At 45.4% G+C, this 27,674-nt stretch overlaps 1 protein-coding gene across 8 annotated transcripts in view; it reads left to right on the top strand.

Moving 5' to 3' along the window:
- Positions 1-3,422: 3,422 nt before the first annotated feature.
- MOK (MOK protein kinase) overlaps positions 3,423-27,674 on the top strand; it is a 57,859-nt gene continuing 33,607 nt past the window's right edge. For 4 of the 8 annotated variants that reach the window (XR_012516433.1, XR_012516434.1, XM_039462823.2 and 1 more), the window contains exons 1-3: positions 3,423-3,634; positions 15,929-16,094; positions 17,072-17,186. Coding sequence is in view for 5 of the 8 variants with exons in the window: in XM_039462823.2 (XP_039318757.1) it covers positions 16,022-16,094; positions 17,072-17,186 (188 nt within the window). In the remaining 3 variants the exon portion in view is untranslated. The remainder of the gene's footprint in view (positions 3,635-15,928; positions 16,095-17,071; positions 17,187-27,674) is intronic. The other 4 variants (XM_074394326.1, XM_003933374.4, XM_074394324.1 and 1 more) reach the window with 2 other exon arrangements.

Raw genomic sequence — 27,674 nt, 5'->3', positions numbered from 1 at the left:
ACCACGCCCAGCTAATTTTCGTATTTTTAGTAGAGAAGGGGTTTCACCATCTTGGCCAGGCTGGTCTTGAACTTCTGACCTTGTGATTCACCCGCCTTGGCCTCCCAAAGTGCTGGGATTACAGGCATGAACCACCATGCCGGCTGTTTTGTATTTTTTTAGTAGAGACAGGGTTTCCCCATGTTGACCAGGCTGGTCTTGAACTCCCGGACTCAAGTGATCTGCCTGCCTCCGCTTCCCAAAGGGCTGGGATTACCCTGGCGGATTCTAAACACTTAAACATGTACAATTCAGTGGATTTTAGTATACTCACAAAGTTGTGCAATCATCACCCCTAAAAGAAACCTCAGACCTGCCTATTCATTCCCATTTCACTTCTCATTCCTCCTTGTCCCAGCCCTTGGCAACCACTAATGTACTTTCTGTCTATATAGATTTGTCTATTCTGGACATGTTATACAAATGGAATCATACAATATGTGGCCTTTTGTGTCTGGCCTCTTTCACTTAGCATACAGTTTTTGAGACTTCTTAATGGGTATAGGGTTTCCTTTTGGGGTGATTAAAGTGTTTTTGAAGTAGATAGTGATAATAGTTGCACAGCACTGCAAATGTACCAAATCTGTTCTTTAAAATGGCTATTTTTTTTTTCCTTTTTTTTGGAGATGGAGTTTTGCTCTTGTTACCCAGGCTGGAATGCAATGGTGCGATCTCGGCTCACTGCAACCTCCGCCTCCTGGGTTCAGGCAATTCTCCTGCCTCAGCCTCCTGAGTAGCTGGGATTACAGGCACGCGCCGCCGTACCCAGCTAATTTTTTGTATTTTTAGTAGAGATGGGGTTTCACCATGTTGACCAGGATGGTCTCGATCTCTTGACCTCATGACCCACCCGCCTCAGCCTCCCATAGTGCTGGGATAGGCATGAGCATTTTTTTTTTTTTTTTTTTTTAATGAAATGTGGTTCTTGCTATTGTTGCCGGGCTGGTCTGGAACTCCTGTGTTCAAGCAGTCCTCCCACCTCAACCTCCTGAGCAGCTGAGACCACAGGCACCTGCCACCATGCCCAGCTAATTGTTTGTGGAGGTGAGGTCTCACTCTCAGTATGTTGCCCAGACTGCTCTCAAACTCCTGCACTCCTGGGCTCAAGCATCCTCTTGCCTTGGCCTCCAAAACACTAGGACTACAGGCATGTGCCACTGAGCTCAGCTGCTTCTTTTTTTTTTCCCTTTTCTCTCTCTCTTTCCTCTTTCTCTCTCTCTTTTTAAAGTCAAAGTCTTGCTCTGTCACCCAGGCTGGAGTGCAATGGGGGGATCTTGGTTCACTGCAACCTCCCTCTCCTGGATTCAAGCAATTCTCATGCCTCAACCTCCTGAGTAGCTGAGATTACAGATGCCCACCACCACGCCTGGCTGATTTTTTGTAATTTAGTAGAGACGGGGTTTCACCATGTTGGCCAGGCTGGTCTCAGACTCCCGACCTTAGGTGATCCACCCGTCTTGGCCTTCCAAATTACTAGGATTAAGGCATGAGCCACTGCACCCAGCCGCTTTCTCTTTCTTTCAAGATAGGGTCTTGCTTTGTTCCCCCGGCTGAAGTGTGGTGGTACTATCATAGCTCACTGCACCCTCAAACGTCTGGGCTTAAGCCATCCCCCTGCCTGATCCTCCTGAATAGCTGGGTCTACAGGCATGTGCCACCATGCCCGGCTATTTTTTTTTTTTTTAAGGAGAGAAGGGGTGTCTCACAATGTTGCCCAGGCTGGTCTTGAACTCCTGGGCTCAGGCAATCTTCTCACCTCGGCCTTCCAAAGTGCTGGGATTACAGGCGTGAGCCACCACACCTGGCCAAGTCAGTCTTAAACCAATTTTCTGAAGCTTTGTTTTGTAAGGCTACTTATCTGTTTAAAAAGTAAAAGATGTGGGCCAGAAGGAGGGGACTCAATGGAGACTGGTTACCACCACAAGCAGCGTGAGCTTGTCCGCCAGAAGAATATGAAAAAGCAGAGCTTTTCCCTCAGTGAAGGGAAAGTGGCGGGATGACTGGCTTTCTGCAGACGCCTGCAAGCAGAGGGACTCCGAGATCATGCAGCAGAAGCAGAAAAAGGCAAATGAGGAGAAGGAGGAACCTGAACAGTCTTGTGGCTTCGTGTCCACCCTCTCGCCCTTCACCTGTGTGCCTGGAGCCAGTCCCAGCATGCTGGCATTTCCTCCTGTAGTGCTCACAGGTCCCAGCCTCGATGGCATTCCCTTTGCCCTGAGTCTGCAGAGGGTTCCTTTTGTGCTTCCTTTCCCTCAGGTAGCCTCTGTCCCACTCCACCTCCCGGCCACTCCCGGGGGTGAAGGGGTTACCCCTTCCCAGTGTTTTTTATTCCTGTGGAGTTCACCCCAAAGTATTAAAAGTAGCTTTGTAATTCAAAAAATAAAATAAAATAAAAGATGTATTTTAGTAAAACGAAACAAAAAAAAAGAGGAAAAAACAGGGACTCGATCTCATGGAATAGTTGTAAGAATACTCTGATGAGCTTCATAAAATGCTATACCTGCATATAGTATGGTCTTATTTTATTGTTTTGTCAGGGTCCCGAGGACTCGGCCACTGTGATGCTCAGGCATTGTGTCTGCACACAGTTCATTCCTGTGTTCATTCATTTGTCTTTACAGTAGAATGTAAGTTTCAAGAAATCTGTGAACTTGTTGTCTACACTGTCCTTTAAATCCCCAATGCCTGCAACAGTGCCTGGAGCAAAGCAAATGCTTGTTGGATTAAAACGAAAAACTGGTCAGGCGCAGTGGCTCACGCCTGTAATCCCAGCATTTTGGGAGGCTGAGGCAGGCGCATCACTGGAGATAAAGAGTTCGACACCAACCTGGCCAACATGGTGAAACGCTGTGTACTAAAAACAGAAAAATTAGCCGGGCGTGGTGGCAGGCACCTGTAGTCCCAGCTACTCGGGAGGCCGAGGCAGAATAGCTTGGACCAGGGAAGTGGAGGTTGCAGTGAGCCAAGATCGTGCCACTGCACTCCGGCCTGGGCGAAACAGCGAGACTTTGTCTGAAAAAAAGAAAAAAAAGAAAAGTTACAAGTTGACTGGGAAATCGCTATGAACCAGACTTGAAGATGATGCTCAACTGTAGAATGAGATTGCAAAGAACATTTATCAATTAACAATTTCGTGTAGAAGCTCTCAATCCCAATTAAAGCTCAAGGCTATCGTCCACGCAGTGGGTCGGAAATCTCTCCTATCCCAAGACAGCAGCGAAAGAGAGCCCGGCGAAGGTCGCCCCAACACGAGGGCGGGAATTGCACAGTATTTACCAGGAAGCCGCGGTGAGGTTGCTTAGCAACCCGCCAGAGAGGGGGCACGGGCTCCACTGCGCACGCGTACACGGATGGGGAGTTTTTGCGCACGCGCGGGAGACCGCTCGGGGCGTTCGCGGCCTGACGGTTGCTACGGTGACAGGGACACAACATGGCGGCGGGATCCTAACGCTCTCCTTCAAGGGGCCACCACGGAGATCCTAGTGCGGGACCCCGCCTCAGGGAAGTGGAAAGCAGGGGGCACCCTTCCTGCCTCTTTCTTTTACGTCGAGTGTCGGCAAAGGGTTGTAGCCGGCTTCCGCAACCAAGATGAAGAGTGAGTGGGGCCGGGGACGGGGCAGGGACTGGAGAGCGAGTGGCCGGGGCGGGAGGGACTGGGGAGCTTGAGGGGCCTGCGGGGCCGGCGGGGCCGGGCGTCGTAGCTTTCTGCCGTGACTCGGAAGGCATGAGAGGCTCCGCATGTGGATCCCGAATCCCCCTCGGCTGTAGGAAGCCAGTGCCCCTGGGGGAAGTTCGAGGGATTGGGGCTGGGTTGGGAACTTTGGGGTCTCGGCGAGCCGACCCGAGCCCCGCTCAGGCATATTTTGGTGTGGGTGCGTGCTTCTTACATTGGAGTTTGGGGAGTTGAGTGTGATTCATTTTATTTTTTTAAATGCTGGCTTGAACCTAACTTTTTTTTTTTTTTTTTTTTTTTTTTTTTTTTTTTTTTTTTTTTTTTGAGGCAGAGTCTCACTCTATTGGCAGGCACCAGGCTGGAGTGCAGAGGCTCAATCTCGGCTCACTGCAACCTCCGCCTCCCGGGTTCAAGCAATTCTCCTGCCTCAGCCTCCTGAGTAGCTAGGACTACAGGTGTGCGCCATGACACACGGCTAATTTCTTTTTTTAGTAGAGACGGAGACAGGGTTTCACCATTTTAGCCATGCTGGTCTCGAACCCCTGACCTCGTGATCTGCCTGCCTTGGCCTTCCAAAGTGCTGGGATTACAGACATGAGCCACTATATCTGGCCGATTTACATCTTTTAAACTTTTGTTTTTAAAATCTATTTAGTATTGTTTGGTATGTTCTTTTAGATGGTCATTTGGGTAGTTTTTGGTTAGTTGGTTTAATGGTGACATTTTTATTCTCCCTTTCTTCCTTCTACCTTAAAATTTACCCTAAGTATTATTGTAACCTTTTATCCCCCTGGTTTACATCCTGATCATTAAATAAATGATTTACAAATAGTTAACAATGGAGAGAATATTCCAGAACTGGAAGTCACAGAGACAGATTCATAGAAGTAGAATGATCAGGAAAAGCAAGTAATGGTGAAATTGGATCCATAGCTTGGGGTCACAGTGGGGCTAGGAAGGCTAGATTATTACAGGGGTCTTTCTTTCTGGATTTTCTTGGTATATTTTTGTATTTGTTTTCTAGGCAATGTCCAGGTGTTTAGAGGTGTGTTATTCTGTGGAGTATTCCTGTCCTTCTTTTTATTTGATGTCATTTGCCACAGTAGAGAGCAAGTAGAGCTCTCAGCAGTTGTTAAGAGTGTCGGCATTGGAGCCAGTGGGCATGGCAGCTTCAAGCCTGTTACTCACTTTTTTTCTTTTTTTTTTTTTTTTGAGACGGAGTTTCACTCTTGTTTCCCAGGCTGGAGTGCAATGGCATGATCTCGGCTCACTGCAACCTCCACCTCCTGGATTCAGGCAATTCTCCTGCCTCAGCCTCCTGAGTAGCTGGGATTACAGGCATGCGCCACCATGCCCAGCTAATTTTTTGTATTTTTAGTAGAGACGGGGTTTCACCATGTTGACCAGGATAGTCTCGATCTCTTGACCTCGTGATTCACCCGCCTCAGCCTCCCAAAGTGCTGGGATTACAGGCTTGAGCCACCGCGCCCGGCCCTCACTTTTTTTCTTACGCTGATTTTCTTCAAGCTTTAGCCTATTTTCATATAAATAATGAAGAAGAAAGTAACTAGAAATATAACCGTAGTAGTTATTAGTTATTCACATGTAATCTTAGTTATTCATAGGTGATCTTAAATCTTTTACTAATGCCTCTCAGGTGGAAGTGTGAACCTGGGGTAACATTGTAAAATGAAGGACACTAAGGCAAGATGCTCTACGCCCTGTGTCACGCCGCGTAAGTGCTGCTGGAGGGCACCTCAGCTGTGTGACAGCGCCAGCACTGTGAAAGCACCTGCTTTTTAGCCAACTAGGGAAGGAGATGTCCAAAATGGCCAAGATATCTCCTTCCTGGGGAAATCTGGAGAAAACTGCTTCTCCAAGCTCTTGTGGTAGGCCTGACAGCTGTCAGGGAGGCCTGCAGACATCCAGGGGCTTAACTGTCTCTATGAGATGCTGTGCTTCAGTGGTCATGTTCCATGTCCGCTCTCGTTCTGCTTCTGCACCTGCTTCCTTTTTTTCTTAGAAAAGATCATCAGTAATAGTAATATAAATCTTCATGTTTTAGTTCTTTCTTGATACGTATGGAAAAAGTGCTGATGCATTATGCTGCTTACCTCACTTTGGTTGCCAGAAATTCCTAAGCCCCTACCTGATGACAGGTGATGTTCTTGACCCTATCACTGCCACGCCCTACCTACCCTGACCCCAGATTTGCAACTCAATAAAAGCGAGAGCCTCTTGGCATTTGGGGCCACTGCTGGTCTCCGTGATTTCGGTAGTAGTAGACTCATGGACTCAAACTCTTTTCTCTATCTCTATGTCTTGTGTCTTTTATTTCTACAATTTCTCGTCTCCACACCAGCCAGGAGCAGCTCACAGAACCCTGTAGGGCTGGACCCTGTATCTGGCACCCAGTGTGGCAGTGAACCCTATAGTTCGGTTGTCTATTACTGTGAAACAGATCACTTCAATTTTGTGCTTAAAAGAACAACTATCTTAGCTCAGAGGAGTTTGTTAAAGAAAAAAAAAAGGAAAAAGAAAATAATAAATAATAAATAATAATAATAAAAAAGAACAACTATCAGTATTTCTTGTGGTTCTTCAGGTTGCCTGGATTCAACTAGGTAGGTCTTACTGGAAGTCTGTCATGCAGTCAGATGGTGGCTGGTGCTGAAGTCATCTTAAAAGTTTCTTCTTTTATTTTGAGATGGAGCTTCACTCTGTTGCCCAGGCTGGAGTGCAGTGACACAATCTTGGCTCACTGCAACCTCCGCCTCCTGGGTTCAAACGATTCTCCTGTCTCAGCCTACCGAGTAGCTGGGATTGTAGGCATGCACCACCATTCCCAACTAATTTTATATTTTTTGTAGAAACTGGGTTTGGCCAGGCTGGTCTCAAACTCCTGACCTCAAGTGATTTGCCTGCCTCAGCCACCCAAAGTGCTGGGATTACAGGTGTGAACCATTGCGCCCAGCCATCTTAAAAGTTTCTTCCCTTGGCCGGGCGCGGTGGCTCAAACCTGTAATCCCAGCACTTTGGGAGGCCGAGGCGAGTGGATCACTAGGTCAAGAGATCGAGACCATCCCGGTCAACATGGTGAAACCCCGTCTCTACTAAAAATACAAAAAATTAGCTGGGCATGGTGGTGCGTGCCTGTAATCCCAGCTACTCAGGAGGCTGAGGCAGGAGAATTACCTGAACCCAGGAGGCGGAGGTTGCGGTGAGCCGAGATCGTGCCATTGCACTCCAGCCTGGGTAACAAGAGCGAAACTCCGTCTCAAAAAAAAAAAAAAAAAAAAGTTTCTTCCCTTGAATGTCTGGTAGTTGATGCTGGCTGCCGATAGGGACCTCAGCTTGGTGTCAGTCAGAACACTACACAAGATCTCTCCCTGTGGCCTGGGCTTCCTCTCAACATGGCAGTTGGTTCTAAAGTGAACATCCCAAACGTATGAGGTGGAAGCTGCATTAGGCTTTCTGGTCTGTGGCATAGCATCGCTTCTGCAGTCTCCCAGATTCAAGGGGAAGAGAACATGGATCCTAACTCTTTTTTTTTTTTGAGGCGGAGTTTCACTCTTTTTTTTTTTTTGAGACAGAGTTTCGCTCTTGTTACCCAGGCTGGAGTGCAATGGCACGATCTCGGCTCACTGCAACCTCCGCCTCCTGGGTTCAGGCAATTCTCCTGCCTCAGCCTCCTGAGTAGCTGGGATTACAGGCACGCGCCGCCATGCCCAGCTAATTTTTTGTATTTTTAGTAGAGACGGGGTTTCACCATGTTGACCAGGATGGTCTCGATCTCTCGACCTCGTGATCCACCCGCCTCGGCCTCCCAAAGTGCTGGGATTACAGGCTTGAGCCACCGCGCCCGGCCGAGTTTCACTCTTGTTACCTAGGCTGGAGTGCAATGGCGTGACCTCGGCTCACCACAGCCTCCGCCTCCTGGGTTCAAGCAATTCTCCTGCCTCAGCCTTCTGAGTAGCTGGGATTACAGGCACGCGCCGCCATGCCCAGCTAATTTTTAGTTTTTTTTTTTTTGAGATGGAGTTTCGCTCTTGTTACCCTGGCTGGAGTGCAATGGCGCGATCTTGGCTCACTGCAACCTCCACCTCCTGGGTTCAAGCAATTCTCCTGCCTCAACCTCCTGAGTAGCTGGGATTACAGGCATGCGCCACCATGCCCAGCTAATTTTTTGTATTTTTAGTAGAGACGGGGTTTCACCATGTTGACCAGGATGGTCTCGATCTCTTGACCTCACGATCCGCCCGCCTCGGCTTCCCAAAGTGCTGGGATTACAGGCTTGAGCCACCACGCCCAGCCTAATTTTTAGTATTTTAAGTAGAGACGGGGTTTCACCATGTTGACCAGGATGGTCTCGATCTCTTGACCTCGTGATCCACCCGCCTCGGCCTCCCAAAGTGCTGGGATTACAGGCTTGAGCCACCGCGCGCCCGGCCCTTTTTTTTTTTTTTTTTTTTTTTTTTTTTTTTAAGACAGGATCTTGCTCTGTCACCCAGGCTGGAATACAGTGGTGCATTCACAGCTCACTGCAGCCTCAACCTCCCGGGCTCAAGCGATTCTCCCGCCTCCGCCTCACAAAGTGTTGGGATTACAGGAGTGAGCCACCACGCCCTGACACACTGAAAATGAGCCAGTGAGATAGCATATCTATAGGCTGCTATATTTGGAAAATAAAATCATCCGTATTCATCTTTTTTTTTTTTTTTTTTTTAGACAGAGTTTCACTCTTGTTGCCCAGGCTGGAGTACAATGGCTGATCTCAGCTCACTGCAACCTCCGCCTGCCAGGTTCAAGCATTTCTCCTGCCTCAGCCTCCTGAGTAGCTGAGAATACAGGCGTCTGCCACCACGCCCAGCTAATTTTGGTAGAGACAGGGTTTCCCCATGTTGGCCAGGCTGGTCACAATCTCCTGACCTCAGGTGATCCACCTGCCTTGGCCTCTCAAAGTGCTGGGATTATGGACGTGAGCCATCATGCCCTACCCACATTCATCTTTAAACAGGGACGATAATATCAATCACATAGCATTGTTTCAAAGATTAAATGAAATTCTCTTTGTAAAGCTCATAGCACAGTGTCTGGTACATGATAAATTGTGAATGAATTATTATTTGCTTTCCCAGTGGATGGAAGGCAGGAATATGAAAAGGGAAAGAATGAAAATATCAGTCAGATCTTTACTTCAAAAAGTTTTATCTAGTCTAACTGAAGTACCACTGTTTTCTCCCCGTCTGAACTTTTTTCTTTCTTTTTTTTTTTTTCTTGAGACAGAGTCTTGCTCTGCCGCTGAGGCTGGAGTTCAGTGGCGTGATCTTGGCTTACTGCAACCTTCACCTCCTGGGTTCAAGCAATTCTCCTGCCTCAGCCTCTCATGTAGCTGGGATAATAGGTGCCTGCCACCACACCTGGCTGATTTTTTTGTAGTTTTTAGTAGAGTTTCACCATCTTAGCTAGGCTGGTCTTTTTTTTTTGGTTGGTTTGTTTTTTTTTTTGAGACGGAGTTTTGCTCTTGTTACCCAGGCTGGAGTGCAATGGCCCGATCTCGGCTCACAGCAACCTCCGCCTCCTGGGTTCAGGCAGTTCTCCTGCCTCAGCCTCCTGAGTAGCTGGGATTACAGGCACGCGCCACCATGCCCAGCTAGTTTTTTTTTTTTTTTTTGTATTTTTAGTAGAGACGGGGTTTCACCATGTTGGCCAGGCTGGTCTCAAACTCCTGACCTCAGGTAATCTGCCTGCCTCAACCTTTCAAAGTGCTGGGATTACAGGCATAAGCCACCACCCCCCTGCCAGGGGGATTCTTTTTTTTTTTTTTGAGACGGAGTTTTGCTCTTGTTACCCAGGCTGGAGTGCAATGGCACGATCTCGGCTCACCGCAACCTCTGCCTCCTGGGTTCAGGCAATTCTCCTACCTCAGCCTCCTGAGTAGCTGGGATTACAGGCACTCACCACCATGCCCAGCTAATTTTTTTTTTTTTTTTTTTTTTTTGTATTTTTAGTAGAGACGGGGTTTCACCATGTTGACCAGGATGGTCTCGATCTCTCGACCTCGTGATCCACCCGCCTCGGCCTCCCAAAGTGCTGGGATTACAGGCTTGAGCCACCGCGCCCGGCCGAGTTTCACTCTTGTTACCTAGGCTGGAGTGCAATGGCGTGACCTCGGCTCACCACAGCCTCCGCCTCCTGGGTTCAAGCAATTCTCCTGCCTCAGCCTTCTGAGTAGCTGGGATTACAGGCACGCGCCGCCATGCCCAGCTAATTTTTAGTTTTTTTTTTTTTGAGATGGAGTTTCGCTCTTGTTTCCCTGGCTGGAGTGCAATGGCGCGATCTTGGCTCACTGCAACCTCCACCTCCTGGGTTCAAGCAATTCTCCTGCCTCAACCTCCTGAGTAGCTGGGATTACAGGCATGCGCCACCATGCCCAGCTAATTTTTTGTATTTTTAGTAGAGACGGGGTTTCACCATGTTGACCAGGATGGTCTCGATCTCTTGACCTCACGATCCGCCCGCCTCGGCTTCCCAAAGTGCTGGGATTACAGGCTTGAGCCACCACGCCCAGCCTAATTTTTAGTATTTTAAGTAGAGACGGGGTTTCACCATGTTGACCAGGATGGTCTCGATCTCTTGACCTCGTGATCCACCCGCCTCGGCCTCCCAAAGTGCTGGGATTACAGGCTTGAGCCACCGCGCGCCCGGCCCTTTTTTTTTTTTTTTTTTTTTTTTTTTTTTTTTTAAGACAGGATCTTGCTCTGTCACCCAGGCTGGAATACAGTGGTGCATTCACAGCTCACTGCAGCCTCAACCTCCCGGGCTCAAGCGATTCTCCCGCCTCCGCCTCACAAAGTGTTGGGATTACAGGAGTGAGCCACCACGCCCTGACACACTGAAAATGAGCCAGTGAGATAGCATATCTATAGGCTGCTATATTTGGAAAATAAAATCATCCGTATTCATCTTTTTTTTTTTTTTTTTTTTAGACAGAGTTTCACTCTTGTTGCCCAGGCTGGAGTACAATGGCTGATCTCAGCTCACTGCAACCTCCGCCTGCCAGGTTCAAGCATTTCTCCTGCCTCAGCCTCCTGAGTAGCTGAGAATACAGGCGTCTGCCACCACGCCCAGCTAATTTTGGTAGAGACAGGGTTTCCCCATGTTGGCCAGGCTGGTCACAATCTCCTGACCTCAGGTGATCCACCTGCCTTGGCCTCTCAAAGTGCTGGGATTATGGACGTGAGCCATCATGCCCTACCCACATTCATCTTTAAACAGGGACGATAATATCAATCACATAGCATTGTTTCAAAGATTAAATGAAATTCTCTTTGTAAAGCTCATAGCACAGTGTCTGGTACATGATAAATTGTGAATGAATTATTATTTGCTTTCCCAGTGGATGGAAGGCAGGAATATGAAAAGGGAAAGAATGAAAATATCAGTCAGATCTTTACTTCAAAAAGTTTTATCTAGTCTAACTGAAGTACCACTGTTTTCTCCCCGTCTGAACTTTTTTCTTTCTTTTTTTTTTTTTCTTGAGACAGAGTCTTGCTCTGCCGCTGAGGCTGGAGTTCAGTGGCGTGATCTTGGCTTACTGCAACCTTCACCTCCTGGGTTCAAGCAATTCTCCTGCCTCAGCCTCTCATGTAGCTGGGATAATAGGTGCCTGCCACCACACCTGGCTGATTTTTTTGTAGTTTTTAGTAGAGTTTCACCATCTTAGCTAGGCTGGTCTTTTTTTTTTGGTTGGTTTGTTTTTTTTTTTGAGACGGAGTTTTGCTCTTGTTACCCAGGCTGGAGTGCAATGGCCCGATCTCGGCTCACAGCAACCTCCGCCTCCTGGGTTCAGGCAGTTCTCCTGCCTCAGCCTCCTGAGTAGCTGGGATTACAGGCACGCGCCACCATGCCCAGCTAGTTTTTTTTTTTTTTTTGTATTTTTAGTAGAGACGGGGTTTCACCATGTTGGCCAGGCTGGTCTCAAACTCCTGACCTCAGGTAATCTGCCTGCCTCAACCTTTCAAAGTGCTGGGATTACAGGCATAAGCCACCACCCCCCTGCCAGGGGGATTCTTTTTTTTTTTTTTGAGACGGAGTTTTGCTCTTGTTACCCAGGCTGGAGTGCAATGGCACGATCTCGGCTCACCGCAACCTCTGCCTCCTGGGTTCAGGCAATTCTCCTACCTCAGCCTCCTGAGTAGCTGGGATTACAGGCACTCACCACCATGCCCAGCTAATTTTTTTTTTTTTTTTTTTTTTTTTTTTTTGTATTTTTAGTAGAGACGGGGTTTCACCATGTTGACCAGGATGGTCTCGATCTCTTGACCTCGTGATTTGCCCCCCTTGGCCTCCCAAAGTGCTGGGATTACAGAATTGAGCCACCGCTCCCGGCTAGTCTGGTCTTGAACTCCTGACCTTGTGATCCAAGTGCTTTGGGCTCCCCAAGTGCTGGGATTAAAGGCATCAGCCACTGTGCCCAGCCCAGAGATAATTTTTTAAAGTGTCTGTTATAATTAAAATGAGGGGTAAGCTGTCTTTTTTGTGTTTCCCCCATGGGAAGAGTTAAAGAATTTGTTTTTCTTAAATGCCAGTATTTTCATAGAATCAAAAAAGTTACCTCAAGAAATCCTTTTCATTTCCTTCCTTGTGTGAGCATCAACTTTTGTTTTTATTTTATTTATTTATTGTTTATTATTATTATTTTTTTAGAGATGAGGGTCTCACCATGTTGCCTGGACTGATCTCAAACTCCTGGGCTCAGGTGATCCTCCTGCCTCAGCCTCCCAGAGTGCTGGAATTACAGGTGTGAACCACTGTGTCTGGCTACCTTCTGTTTTTATAAATAGGTGCATCATCTAGCAACTGTTTCTCTTGAAATAAAAACGAGGTGCCGGGCGCGGTGGCTCAAGCCTGTAATCCCAGCACTTTGGGAGGCCAAGGCGGGTGGATCATGAGGTCAAGAGATCGAGACCATCCTGGTCAACATGGTGAAACCCCGTCTCTACTAAAAATACAAAAAATTAGCTGGGCGTGGTGGTGCGTGCCTGTAATCCCAGCTACTCAGGAGGCTGAGGCAGGAGAATTGCCTGAACCCAGGAGGCGGAGGTTGTGGTGAGCCGAGATCGTGCCATTGCACTCCAGCCTGGGTAACAAGAGTGAAACTCCGTCTCAAAAAAAAAAAAGAACATAGATTTTTTTTTTTTTTTTTTTTTTTTTTTTTGAGACGGAGTCTTGCTATGTTGCCAGGCTGTAGTGCAGTGGCATGATCTCGGCTCACTGAAACCTCCGCTTCCTGGGTTCAAGCAATTCTCCTGTCTCAGCCTCCCGAGTAGCTGAGATTACAGGCATGCACCACCACACCCAGCTAATTTTTTTGTATTTTTAGTAGAGATGGGGTTTTACCATGTTGGCCAGGATGGTCTCAATCTTCTGACCTTGTGATCCTCCCACCTTGGCCTCCCAAAGTGCTGAGATTACAGGCATGAGTTACTGCACCTGGCCAATATATATTTTTTTAATAGATTAGGTCTTGCTAGCTTTTTTTTTTTTTTTTCCTGAGATGTAGTCTCTCTCTGTTGCCCAGGCCAGAGTACAGTGGTACGATCTTGGCTCACTGCGCTCTCCACCTTCTTAATTCAAGTGATTCTCCTGCCTTAGCCTCTTAAGTAGCTGAGATTACAGGCATGCACCACCACGCCTGGCTAATTTTTATTGTTTTAGTAGAGACTGGGTGTCATCATGTTGGCCAGGCTGATCTGAAACTCCTGACCTCAGGTGATCCACCTGCCTTGGCCTCACAAAGTGCTGGGATTACACGTGTGAGTCACTATGCCTGGCCAGGTCTTGCTATGTTGACTGGGCTGGTCTTGAACTCCTGATCTCAAGTGATCTTTTCATCTTGCACTCCATAAGTGTTAGGATTACAGATGTGAGCCATCATGCCCGATCCAGCACATAGATCTTGGAATAATTCTTCGAGTTTATCAGTGGCACAGAGTTCTAGCAGTGGACTTATTGGGTTAATGGGTATAATTTAAATTTTCGAATAGTTTTGTGTTCTTTTGTGTTTTTTGCCATGTTTAGTAATTCAAGTAATAATTTTCCTCGCTATACTAAGTAATTAATTGTGTACAGCCCTCGTTGTTGAAGCTTCTTGACCTTGTTTTTAGTAATTTGGTTTGAACTACTTAATCTCTTGAAGAGAATGGAAATTAGTAAGAAACTGAATTCCTCTTTCTTGCATAAGCTAGCTGTAACCAGCAATTAACATCCCCCCTCCCCCCAATTGTTTTCCTCCTCCTGCTGGTGAAGCCCCATAGCTCTGATGCCTGTCACCTGCCCTGATTAAGAACTTTACAAACAGCACATGAATAAAAATGTTTGGACTTGAACGTGACAAGCTTTGCATTTCACAAAAAGTGAATTTGACCTTCATTTTCGCTTGTTAAATAAGATTGAATTCCACTTAAACAAGCTTTGGTTTAATCAATGTGCATGGAATCTTAATACAGATATATTCATTTGTGTCTCTTGTTCTCCCTTTTTCATCCAGCTCTGTTATTTTAACCCCTCTTTGTCCTTGAATCTGTTTTTCTTTTTGTTTTGGCCCTTGTTGACTCTATTCCCAATAATGGGGGCATGACTTTTATTTCCAGTGCCATGGCTCGGTGCCCTTCAGAGCTTTCTGTCGTGCTTTGTCTGCATTTCAGTGTTTCTTGTTTAAGTTTGAAGACCTGTGAAAATACGCCAGATTTGTTGGAGAGAATAGGAACTTTTCCCAGGTATTTTTTCATAGAGATGATTTCTTTGTTTCTGCCTGCCTGTTACCCTTGTTTTATACCCTATACTTTCTGCCTACGAGAAGAGCCACGAGGAAAGCAAGTGACTCCTTTATCTACCACAGACATCTCCACTGCAGCAAGTTCCATTTATTGCTGTTGTGGTGGTCTAGAGCCAGGCTGGGACATTGGCACACACTGAATTTGGGTACTGAATCCACGTTAAAGTTCACAGTTGACCTTTTTTTTTTTTTTTTTTTTTTTTGAGACAGAGTTTCGCTCTTGTTACCCAGGCTGGAGTGCAATGGCGCAATCTCGGCTCACCGCAACCTCCGCCTCCTGGGCTCAGGCAATTCTCCTGCCTCAGCCTCCTAAATAGCTGGGATTACAGGCACGCGCCACCACGCCCAGCTAGTACAGTTGACCTATTTTTTTAAAGTGAGTCTGCTTAATTTATCTGTGATGAAACACAAATTGGAATTTATTGTATAAAATCCCTCTTTCTTCTCTTAAATCTGAATTCCTTAGTCCAGAGCTTGATTTTTCAGTAACTGACCTCCAATCTCTCCTGTAATTTTTTTTTTTTTTTTTTTTTTTCGAGACAGAGTCTATCTCTCTCACTCAGACTGAAGTACAGTGGCACCATCATGGCTCACTGCAGCCTTAACTTCCCGGGCTCAGATGATTCTCCTGTCTCAGCCTCCCAAGTAGCTGGGACTACAGGCACATGGCACCACACCTGGCTAATTTTTTGTGTTTTTAGTAGAGACAAGATTTCACCATGTTGCCCAGGCTAGTCTCAGACACCTGAGCCCAAGCCATCCACCCACTTCAGCCTCCCGGAATGCTGGGATTACAGGCTTGAGCCACCACACCCAGACCCTTCCTGTGATCTTTATGTCTGTTTTCCTTTAAAATGATATTGTAGTTCTAAGATAGTTCATTTTAAGTTCATGTTTTTCTTGGCGCTTAGCCGACACTTACTGATTTCTTAAAATTCTTGAAATGCTCACCTTCATGCACATTTAAAGTAATGTGTATTCATTGCAAACATTGAAAAATATAGAGAATTAATTCAAAAAGGAGATGTAAAAAAAAGAAAGAAAAATGAAGAGAATTATAATGAAGAAAATTTAAATCACCTTCAATCCCACTCAGACACAGATACTCTAAAAATGTTACATATTTATATTCAGTCTTTTTCTATGCAGGTGTGATATGTATGATCATAATCCTTTTTTTTTCACTTAACATGAAATTATGGCTGAACATTTTCCCATGTCATGAAATATTATTTGAAGGCATCATTATTAATAATTATATAATATTTCAATCTGTGACTATTTCGTAGCTTATTAGAGCATTTCCTTGATACTGGATATTTAAGTTTCTGGCATTCTTACTTTTGCAACACTGTGAATACCATCTTTGTTTATAGGAGCTTCCTTCTGAAACAAATGCCTGGAGATTGTAATTGCCTTTCTCTGATCTCTGCTACAAGGATGAGCCATGTGTATAATGGAGAAGGCTCATGGACTGTTCTCTGCCAAGGCTTTTGCAGTCTTACTTTCCAATTATTTGGGCTGTGGAAACTTTTACAGCTGGTGAGACTTTTACTCTCTAGAGTTTACCTATTCCTTCCATTCCCGCTTGACAAGTAGTGTAGCCATTCTTGCCTCTGCTTATCTTTGTCTTGAAATAGCTTGCTAAGGCAGTCAGTAGATTCAATATACTCCATCATTCTGACTCTTCCCACCACTTTCCCTGGGCCAGCAGGCTCAGTGGATATTCGGTTCATGAAAGGCAGCAGTGAATGCAGGCATTCCTTCAAGCGGACGATATTTCGTCATAATATGCCAGGCTCTGGCATTTTGCCATCTGACCAATAAGCCAGACTCACATATTTCAGATTTTTGTTCACAGCACTACCCCACATCAAGGTGCTCATTTGTTGTCAGTCAGGGTTTTGTCGGGACAACGGAAACTGTCCTAGGTATTTCAAAGGGAAAGCATTTAACATAGTGAACTAGAGGCTCACAGAACCATTGTCAGGGCGGGGGGTAGTGTGGTGGCCGCAAAGCCAGAGAAAGTTGCTGTTCGCTTTCAGAAAATTAGGAAGTGCAAGAATTGTAGGAAACTGTTGCAGATCAGCTAGGCCCTCTGTGGGACCAGGGAAGGTGAATTTCAGGAGAGTCCTTGGACTAGGCTGCTGGGACAATGTGACATCAGCCTGGAGCCTAAGCCCACACCTGTGCCTACCCCTGGGGAAGAATCCCACCTCTGCTGCCCCTCTGCTTTCTGAATCTTGTAGGGTATCGGGTAGCTGAGCCTCTCCTCACTGGCCAGGATCCAGGTAAGGTGGTTCCTGCTATACAAGGGAGGGCTCAGACTGGGAGGAAATGCTGCTTTGTTCCACCTTCTCCTAAAGTTGAGAAGACCACTGAACCTTAACAGAGATAGGCGAGCAATTCTCAGTATATTGCTGTTAAATTCTCTTACAAATAAAAACTTTGCTGTATGGAAGTTAATACAAATGTATGCATAAATAACATTTTATTTTTGTAATCACTTTTGTTTATAGACTATAAAGCAATTGGCAAAATAGGAGAGGGAACGTTTTCTGAAGTTATGAAGATGCAAAGCCTGAGAGATGGAAACTGCTATGCATGTAAACAAATGAAGCAGCGCTTTGAAAGGTAGGCCATCAGCGATGTACTTAGGACCGGACAGATCCGGACTGCAGTTAAGAACGGCAACTTCGTATTAGCAGAGAAAGTTTATTCATTAATACCGTGTAAGATACAATCAGATTTCTTTGGGCAGTAAGGGTTATATGCTAATGTTATGTTTATCATACCAGAACTTACTCATATGTAGGCTTACTGTAATAGCAGTAATCTATGGCCACAAAAATTTTTGTTTTAAAAGTGTGCCTCACCTTAAACAGTTTGTGTGTTCTTAAAAGTTATATATGTGTTGGATTTCTTTCTTTTTTTTTTTTTTTTATACAGAGTCTCACTCTGTCTTCCCAGGCTGAACTACAATGGGGCAATCTCAGCTCACTGCAACCTCCAACTCCCAGGTTCAACAATTCTCCTGCTTCAGCCTTCCAAGTAGCTGGGATTACAGGCACTCACCCGTGCCTGGCTAATTTTTGTAGAGACAGAGTTTCATCATATTGGCCAGTCTTGAACTCCTGACCTCAAGTGATCCCCTGCCTCGGCTTCCTGAAGTGCTGGGATTACAGGTGTGAGTCACTGTGCCTGGCTGGATTTCTCTTTTTTTTTTAATTTAAAAAAAAAAAAAGCATATATCAACCAATGGAACAAGAAAGAGTTGGGAAGTGAACCCATACATTTATGATCCATTAATTTTTTTTTTTTTTGAGACAGAGTCTCACTCATCGCCCACGCTGGAGTACAGTGGCACAGTCTTGGCTCACTGCAACCTCTGCCTCCCTGGTTTAAGTGATCCTCATGCCTTAGCCTCCTGAGTAGCTGGGACTGTAGGTTTGTGCCACCAAACTTATTATTATTATTATTTTTGAGACGGAGTTTCGCTCTTGTTGCCCAGGCTGGAGTGCAATGGCGTGGTCTCGGCTCACTGCAACCTCCGCCTCCTGGGTTCAGGCAATTCTCTTGCCTCAGCCTCTTAGAAGCTGGGACTACAGGCACGCGCCACCATGCCCAGCTAATTTTTTGTATTTTTAGTAGAGACGGGATTTCACCATGTTGACCAGGATGGTCTTAATCTCTTGACCTCGTGATCCACCCGCCTTGGCCTCCCAAAGTGCTGGGATTACAGGCTTGAGCCACTGCGCCCGGCCTATTATTTTTAAGTATAAACCGGGTTTCACCATGTTGGCCATGCTGGTCTTGAATTCTTTGACCTCAAGTGACCTGCCTACCTTGGCCTCCCAAAGTGCCGGGATTACAGGCGTGAGCCACTATGCCTGGCCCATTGATTTTGTTTGTTTTTGCGGGGTTTTTTTGTTTTTTCTTTTTGAGACAGGGTCTCACTCTGTCACTCAGGCTTGAGTGCAGTGGCTCAATCTTGGCTCACTGCAGCCTCCACCTCCCAGGCTTAAGTGATCTTCCCACCTCAGTCTCCTGAGTAGCTGGGACCACAGGAGCACACCAAATGCCCTTTTAATTTTTGCATATTTAGTAGAGACAGAGTTTCACCATGTTACCCAGGCTAGTCTCAAACTCCTGACCTCAGACCTCAAGGTATCTGCCTGCCTCAGCCTCCCAAAGGGCTGGGATTGCAGGCATGAGCCACCGGTGCCTGGCCATGTGTTGGACTTCTATTAAAGCAACCTTAGTCTAAATGTATTAGAGGTCCTTGCAATTTAACTAAGAATAAATTAATATATTAATATTATATTAATATAATATAAATGTTGGGAATACAGGCATGAGCTACCGTGCCCAACCTGAGCCATTGTGCTCAGCCTGAGCCACCATACCACGCCTTCATTTTTTATTTTACTTTATTTTTGAGATAGAATCTTGCTCTGTTGCCCAGACTGGAGTGCAGTGGCACGATCTCGGCTCACTGCAGCCTCTGCCTCCTGGGTTCCAGCAGTTCTTCAGCCTCAGTGTCCCGAGTAGCTGGGATTATAGGTGCATGCCACCACACCTGGCTAATTTTTGTATTTTCAATAGAGATGGGGTTTTCACTATGTTGGCCAGGCTGGTCTCGAACTCCTGACCTCAGATGATCTACCCACCTTGGCCTCCCAAGATTCTGGGATTACAGGCATGAACTACCATGTCCGGCCCAGCCTTCATTTTTAAATTACTTAATTAGTTAACTTTTAAAATACAGATGGGGTCTCACTGTGTTACCCAAGCTGACCTCGAACTCCTGGGCCTCAGCCTCCCAAAGTGCTGGAATTATAGATGTGAGCCGCCACACCTGGCCAAGAATAGTAATTTCATCCTCATGACATCTGGATAGGGTTATTATCATCCTTGTTCTGCACATGAAGATAGGTGCTTTCAGATGTGAGGTATTTGACATTTTTTCTAGATCACAGGGTGGGCAGAGCCAGATGTGAGTCTAGATTCTGCTAAGGCAAATCGTTGTTCTTCACTGCTCAATGCATATGGCAGTTTACCTACGACTATCAAGATTCTGAAGCCACCAAGTGTTCTGCTCTTTCTCTTCTAGTACTTGTTCCTCTCTGTGCATTCTGCATTCTCTGTGTTTCTTTATCTTTCCCTGACTCCATCTTTACTTGTAAACCACTCATGAGAGAGAATTTGATGCACAGTGTACTGATTATCCCACATCTAAAGAGGAGACAGCTATGTGTTGTGGCTCTCACTTGAAATTCCAGCTACTTAGGAGGCTGAGGCAGGAGGATCACTTGTGCTCAGGAGTTTGAGATCAGTCTGGGCAATATAGCAAGACCCTGAGTCTACAAAATTGAAAAAAAGAAAGAACAGACTTCCTTAAACAGCCACCTTTTGATCCAAAATTGCCAGTGCAGGACTTTGAACAGCAGGGTGTGATGTATTTTTTTTTTTTAGATAGGATCTCACTCTGTCGCCCAGCCCTGTAGTACAGTGGTGTGATCTCAGCTCACTGCAACCTCCTCTTCCAGGGCTCAGGCGATTCTCCAGCCTCAGCCTCTCGAGTACCTGAGACTATAGGCGTGTGTCACCATACTCAGCTAATTTTTGTATTTTTAGTAGAAACAGGGTTTCATCATGTTGGAGAGGCTGGTCTCGGACTCCTGACCTCAAGTGACGTGCCCATCTTGGGCTCCTAGAGTGCTGGGATTGCAGGTATGAGCCACCACGCCCAGCCTAATTTTTCTAAGAGACAGGGTCTCGCCATGTTGTGGCTGGTCTCAAACTCCTGAGCTCAAAGTGATCCACTTGCCTTGGCCTCCCAAAGTGCTGGGATTACAGATGTGAGCCAGTGGGTCCAGCCTCTATCAAAGAAGTTTAGAATGTTCTAAGGAACAGTTCTCTGGGGGGTGAAGAACGCTCAGTTTATTGAAGTTCCTTCTCATGCCTCCTCAATCCCTGGGAAGATTGTGCGGTTACCTAAGGGACATGGTTTCCCAGTGGTGAAGCACATCCTGGACCTACCGTCTGCTAGATTCCTCACATACCTGGTCCGCCTGAATCTTGGCTTCCTTGTCCTGAGTGCCTGACGACAAAACAAAGGAATGAACAGGAAACTAACAAGGTGGGGCACATGGTAAATGTGCAGTGGATAGTGGCCTTCCTTACTCTCTGTGTAATCATTCATTGTATTTCAAAAACAATTTATGTTCTTTGCCTTTAACATTTTTATTGAGATGGAGTCTCCCTCTGTCACCAGGCTGGAGTACAGTGGTGCGATCTCAGCTCGCTGCAACTTCGCCTCCTGGATTCAAGTGATTCTCCTGCCTCAGCCTCCTGAAGAGCTGATATTACAGGCATATGCCATCAGACCCAGCTAATTTTTTTGTATATTTAGTAGAGATGGGGTTTCATCATGTTGGTCAGGCTGGTCTCAAACTCCTGACCTCGTGATCCGCCTGCCTTGGCCTCCCAAAGTGTTGGGATTACAAGCCTGAGCCACTGTGTCCGACCCGTTGCCTTTAACTTTAACAGCAGTTGATTAGAACACATCCCATAGTTTGGCCTGGCATGATGGCTCATGCCTGTAATCTCAGCTCGTTGGGAGACCAAGGTGGTAGGCTTGCTTGAGCCCAGGAGTTTGAGACCAGCCTGGGCAACAAGGGAAACTCTGTCTCCACAAAAAAATTTTAAAAATCAGTCAGGCCTGGTGGTGTGTGCCTGTGGTCCCAGCTACTTGGGAGGCTGAAGCGGGGGATCTCTTTTTTTTTTTTTTTTTTTTTTTTGAGACGGAGTTTCGCTCTTGTTACCCAAGCTGGAGTGCAATGGCGCGATCTCGGCTCACCGCAACCTCCGCCTCCTGGGTTCAGGCAATTCTCCTGCCTCAGCCTCCTGAGTAGCTGGGATTACAGGCACGCACCACCATGCCCAGCTAATTTTTTGTATTTTTAGTAGAGACGGGGTTTCACCATGTTGACCAGGATGGTCTCGATCTCTCGACCTCGTGATCCACCCGCCTCGGCCTCCCAAAGTGCTGGGATTACAGGCTTGAGCCACCGCGCCCGGCAAAGCGGGGGATCTCTTGAACCCAGGAAGGTGACACTGTAATGAGCTGTGTTTGTGCCACTGAACTCCAGCCTGGGTGACGAGTGAGACCGTCTCATTCTGCCTTCCTTGACAAGGAAGCCACAACTCAGGTGGACCAGGCACTTTTGGTGTGTGATGGATTTGGCAGTGAGCAGACCCAGGATGTGCCTCACCACCAGGAAACCATGTCCCTTACTTAGGTAACAGCACACACACAAAAATCCATCTTCATTTACTAATCATTGTGTAAATGAATCCTCAGAGTCATCTTGCACAGTTGTGTAGGTGGTGTGAGGAATGTGAAGCACTAATAACAGAAAGTCACACTGAGTCACTTGGGCAGAATGAGGTTGGTATTTGAGCCTCTAGCCCTTACCCCCTCCAGTGTTAACTTCTGCCCCTTTCCTCTGCTTTAATTGAAATAGAAATGGATGGCCTTTGCAGAAATTTTAGTTAATATGAAGTAAAGGAAAGGTTAAAAAAAAAATACACATAACACATTAGTACTGTGGCAGGGAGGGCACTTTCACTCTTGAGGATTGTTTCCCTTTTGAGAAACTCAAGGCCTCGGTTAGGAATAAGGAAGTTACTTACTTGCCTGAGGCCTCAACAGAACAGAGTCCGCTGCGTGTCTTTTCTGGTATATCCTCAGAATTCTCCTCCACCAGTACTCGCCAAGAATACACAGACAAGAATAGTCTGTCTTTGGGTGCAGTGGCTCACACCTGTAATCTCAGCACTTTGGGAGGCCAAGGTGGGAGGAACACTTAAGCCTGGAAGTTCAAGACCAGCCTGGGGAACATGGCAAAACCCCCGCTCTACCAAAAATTACGAAATACGAAAATTAGCTGGGCATAGTGGTGGTGCCTGTAGTCCTAGATACTCAGGAAGCTGAAGTGGGGGGATTGCTTGGGCCTTGGAGGTTGAGGTTGAGGTTGAGGTTGCAGTGAGCCATGATTGTGCCACCCAGCCTGGGCAACAGAGCAAGACCCTGTCTCAAACAACAACAACAACAACAAAAAAAAGAGTTCTCTTTTGCCGTGCTTTTAGTCTGCATTTTTCCTATGGAAATAGAAGAAATGGAATGAGTCTGTTAAAAAAAATCCCTAACCTTGGTATTTGTAGGATTTCTCTGTGCCCCGAGGCAGTGACATTGGCACAAGTCTTCCAAACCTAGGGTTCAGTGTAGGGTTACTAGCTCTGACTCCAAAGATCAGAACAAGCAGGTCTTTCACTTTAGTTAATGTGATCTTGGACAATTTCTTAATTTCTCTGTGCCTCTGTTTCTTTATTTATACAACGGGGATAACCACAGTATCTACCCTGTAAGATTGCTGTGAGAGTGAAATTAAATAGGGCAGATACAGCACTTAGCGCAGTGCTGGCACACGAGATAAAGCAACTTGCTATGTAAATCAGTTTTCCCATAACAGACAATACAAGTTAGCAGAGCTTGAAGACTGTTTGAAGATGGAAGTGAGATAATAATAGTAAAATTGATTACAGCAGTTGTTCACTACGTATCTGGTGTCATGAACAGTACCAGCTGAATTATATGCATGTGTCATTGAATCCCCTCTGAAGCCCTGGGAGGAAGATGCATTGTTATATCTTTCAGACTAGGGAATTAAAGTTTGCAGAGATCGAGTTCCCCACCTGGCCCGTTGCTGCCCAACTGGCAAGTCGTAGAGCTGAGTCTGAGCTCAGGTCTGTGTAGGTCCAGAGCTGGTGATCTTCCCACCATTCCTCCCAGCTGCAGACCCTGATGCCACCATCAGGTCTAGGTGTGGTACTAGTTTTTCTCAAGTCACACCTCTAAGCAGTCCTCAAATTACTTTTACAAAAATAAAAAGTCTGCTGTATAAAGTTATGAATAAAACAAAGGCAAGAAACTAATGAGTCTCTCTAAAAGCCTTTTTTTTTAACTTAAAGATAATATAATATAAAAAAACCTCAAACAGGTACAAAATGAACAGTAATTAACCCTAGGTACCCAGCAGCCAGAATCAACAACCCTGCGATTTTTACTTAATCTGTACCTCCACACAGTATACTTCTTCTACTAGGTCATTATTACATGTCTCCATATAGTTTGGGCTGCTATAACAAATTATACTGTATCCTGCATGGCTTAAACAGCAGACATTTATTTCTTACAGTTCTGGAGGCTGATAAGCACAGATTAAAGTGCTGGTAGACAAGTCTGGTGTCTGGCAAGGGCTTCCTTTAGGATTTGCAGGCGGCCCTCTTCTTGCTGTGTCCTCAAATGACAGATGGCAGAGAGAGAGAGAGAAGACGCAAGTTCTCTAGAGTCTTTCTGGTGTTTCTTCTCAGAGCACTAATGCCTTGTGCTCCAGTTACCTCCCCAAACTCCCACCTCCTCATATCATCCCATCAGGGGTTTAGCATTTCAACGTACGAATTTTGGAGGACACAAACATGCAATCTATAACATTATGATTCAGTCTTTTTTGAAAGGTAAAATTTATATACCTTGAAGTGTATGTTGTTTGTCTGTATAAATTTGGCAAATAGATATTTTCATGTAATCAAGATGTAGAACATTAATATAACCGTAGAAAGTTCTTCCGTGTTCCTTTTCAGTGAGTTTCCCACTGCCATCCCGGGCAGTCACTAGTCCGTTTTTTTGTTATCCTTTTCTAGAAGTTCATATTAAATGTATTAAACGGAATTTCACGGTATGTGCCCTTGTGTCCAGCTCCTCAGCATTATGTCTTTGAGATTCATCCTCACTGTTTTTCGGTGGTTTATGCCCTTTTTTTTTTTTTTTTTTTTTTTTTTTGAGACGGAGTTTCGTTCTTGTTACCCAGGTTGGAGTGCAATGGCGCGATCTCAGCTCACCGCAACCTCCGCCTCCTGGATTCAGGCAATTCTCCTGCCCCAGCCTCCTGAGTAGCTGGGATTACAGGCACGCACCACCATGCCCAGCTAATTTTTTGTATCTTTAGTAGAGACGGGGTTTCACCATGTTGACCAGGATGGTCTAGATCTCTCGACCTCGTGATCCACCCGCCGTGCTGGGATTACAGGCTTGAGCCACTGCGCCCGGCTTATGCCCTTTTTTTTGAGGAGTCTTGTTCTGTGGCCAGGCTGGAATGCAGTGGCACAGTCTCAGCTCACTGCAACCTCTGCTTCCCGGGTTCAAGCAATTCTCCTACCTCAGCCTCCTGAGTAGCTGGGACTACAGTCCTGGGCCACCATGGCTGGCTAATTTTTATATTTTTAGTAGAGATGGGGTTTCACTGTTCAGTCTGGTCTCGAACTCCTGATCTCAGGTGATCCACCCGCCTTGGCCTCCCAAAGTTCTGGGATTATAGATGTGAACTACCACACCTGGCCAGTTTATGCCTTTTTAATGCTGAGCAATATTCATTATAATCTGTGACTACAACACAATTTGTTTATCCATTTTCCTGTTAATGGACTTTTGGATAGTTTCCAGTTTTGGGCTACCATGAATAAAGCTGCTATGAAACTTGACTTCTTAGGCTGGTTGTGGTGGCTTGCTTCTGTAATGCCAGCACTTTGGGAGGCTGAGGCACAAGGATTGCTTGAGCCCTGGAGTTTGAGACCAAGCTGGGCAGCATAGTGAGACTCTATCTCTACAAAACAAAACAAAACAAAACAAAAACAAAAAAAGCAGGGTATAGTGGCTCACTCTTGTAGCCCTAGCTACTTGGGAGGCTGAGATGGGAGCATTACTTGAGCCTGGGAAGTTGAGGCTGCAATGAACCAGGATCACACCACTGCACTCCCTAGCCTAGGTGACAGAGTAAGACTCTGTCTCAAAAAAACAACAAAAGAAATATAGAAATTCTACTTGTACATCTATGTTTTCATTTTTTCTTAGGCAGTTACTAGAAACAGAATCACTGGATCAAAGGGTAGGTATAGTTTTAACTTTATAAGAAACTGGCAAGCCTTTTCTCAAAGTGCTTGTAGCTTTTTACACTACCACTGGCAAAGAATGAAAATTCCAGTTGCTCCATATCCTCACCAGCATTTGATGTTGTTAGTCTTTTAAGTTTAAGCCATTCTGATGATTGTGTAGAATTATCAAATGGTAGTTTTAACTTCTGCTTCCCTAATGACTAATGATGATGAGCACTTGATCATGTACCTACTGGTCATTCATGTATCTTAATTTATGAATTGTCTGTCCAAGTTTTTGCCCCTTTAAAAATTTAGACCTTAAGAAACAAGCCATCCTAAAAAAAAAAAAAAAAAAAAAAAAAAAAAAAAAAGCCATCCTAAGGAAGAAAGAGAAAAACTAATTTTAAAAATTAGGTTGCTTGTGTGTTTAGTTCTTGATATATTCTGTATAGAAGTCTTTTATCAGATATGTTTTGCAGTTAGTTTCTCCAAGTCTGTGGTTTGCCTGTCGATTTTCCTTATGGGATCTTTTCATGTGCTGAAGTTTTTTAATGTCAGTGAAGTCCAGCTTATGGAATTTTTTTATGGTTATTGTTCTCTGCTTTCTTAGAATAAATTTTTGCTTACTTCCAGGTTGTGAATATATTGTCCTGTATTTTCTTCTAGAAACGTTATCATTTTAACTTTTTATATTTAGCTCTGTGAGCCATCTTAAATTAATTTTTGTGAATGGTGTGCAGTAGGGATCAAGCATCATTTTTTTTCCCCCAAATGAATATCCAGTTGTTCCAACATCATTTGTTAAAAAAAGACTTTCCTTGCCCTCAGTGAGTTATTTTGTCAAAAGCTAATTGACTGTAAAAATATAGGTCTGTTTTGGACTCTATTCTGTTTCGTTGCGCTCCTTGACTGTTGTTATGCCAGTACCATACTGTTTTGATTAATGTAGCTTAGCAGTAAGTTTTGAAGTCAGATACTATAAGTCTTCCAGCTTTCTTCATCTTTTCTTTATCTTTTTTCTTATCCCGGTTCCGGGGCTCCTGAAGCCCCGGCCACCGGGATCTGACTCTTCATCTTTTCAAAGACAATTTTGCCTACTCTTAAGTCCTTTGTACATCCATATACATTTTAGAATCAGCTCAATTTTTTTTTCTGTGAGGATTGTAGGAATATAGCTCATCAATTCTATTAAAAAATAAAACAGCCCAGGCATGATGTCTCACACCTGTAATCCCAGCACTTTGGTAGGCTGAGGTGGGCTGATCACTTGAGCCCAGAGGAGTTCAAGGCCAGCCTGGGCAACATGGTAAAACCCTGTCTCAACTAAAAATACAAAACTTAGCCAGGTATATTGGGATTATGAATAGGATTATATTGAATATATAGTTCAATTTGGGAGAGAATGCTTTTTTTTTTTTTTTTTTTTGGATATAGAGTTTTGCCATGTCGCCCAGGCTGGAGTGCAGTGACATGATCTCAGCTCAATGCAACCTCCACCTCCTGGGTTCAAGCGATTCTCCTGCCTCAGCCTCCTGAGGATATGGGACTATAGGCGGCTACCACCATGCCCAGTTAATTTTTGTATTTTTAGTAGAGATGGGGTTTCACCATGGCCAGTATGGTCTGGATCTCCTGACTTCCTGATCCACCTGCCTCAGCCTCCCAAAGTGCTGGGATTGCAGGCATGAGCCACCACGCCCAGCCAAGAATGCATATCTTAGCAATATTGAACTTCGCAACTCATCAACATGGTATAACCATCTCTCCATTTATTTGTTTGCTTTAGTTTCAGCTATGTTTTTGTTTTTGAGATGGAGTTTTACTCTTGTTGTCCAGGCTGGAGTGCAATGGGATAATCTTGGCTCATTGCAACCTCCGCCTTCCAGGTTCACAGGTTCAAGCAATTCTCCTGCCTCGGCCTCCCCAGTAGCTTGGAATACAGGCACGTGTCACCATGCCCAGCTAATTTTTGTGTGTTTAGTAAAGACGTGGTTTCGTCCTGTTGGCCAGGCTGGTCTCGAAATCCTGACCTTAGGTGATCCACCTGCCTCAGATCTTGGCTTACTGCAGTATCTTGGCTCACTGCAACCTTCGCCTGCGAGGTTCAAGCGATTCTCCTGCCTA

Source organism: Saimiri boliviensis, chromosome 2, assembly GCF_048565385.1.
Source record: "Saimiri boliviensis isolate mSaiBol1 chromosome 2, mSaiBol1.pri, whole genome shotgun sequence".
In the NCBI taxonomy this organism is placed as follows: domain Eukaryota; kingdom Metazoa; phylum Chordata; class Mammalia; order Primates; family Cebidae; genus Saimiri; species Saimiri boliviensis.
Note: the sequence above shows the minus strand (reverse complement) of the source record. Positions and strands in the feature narration are given on the sequence as shown.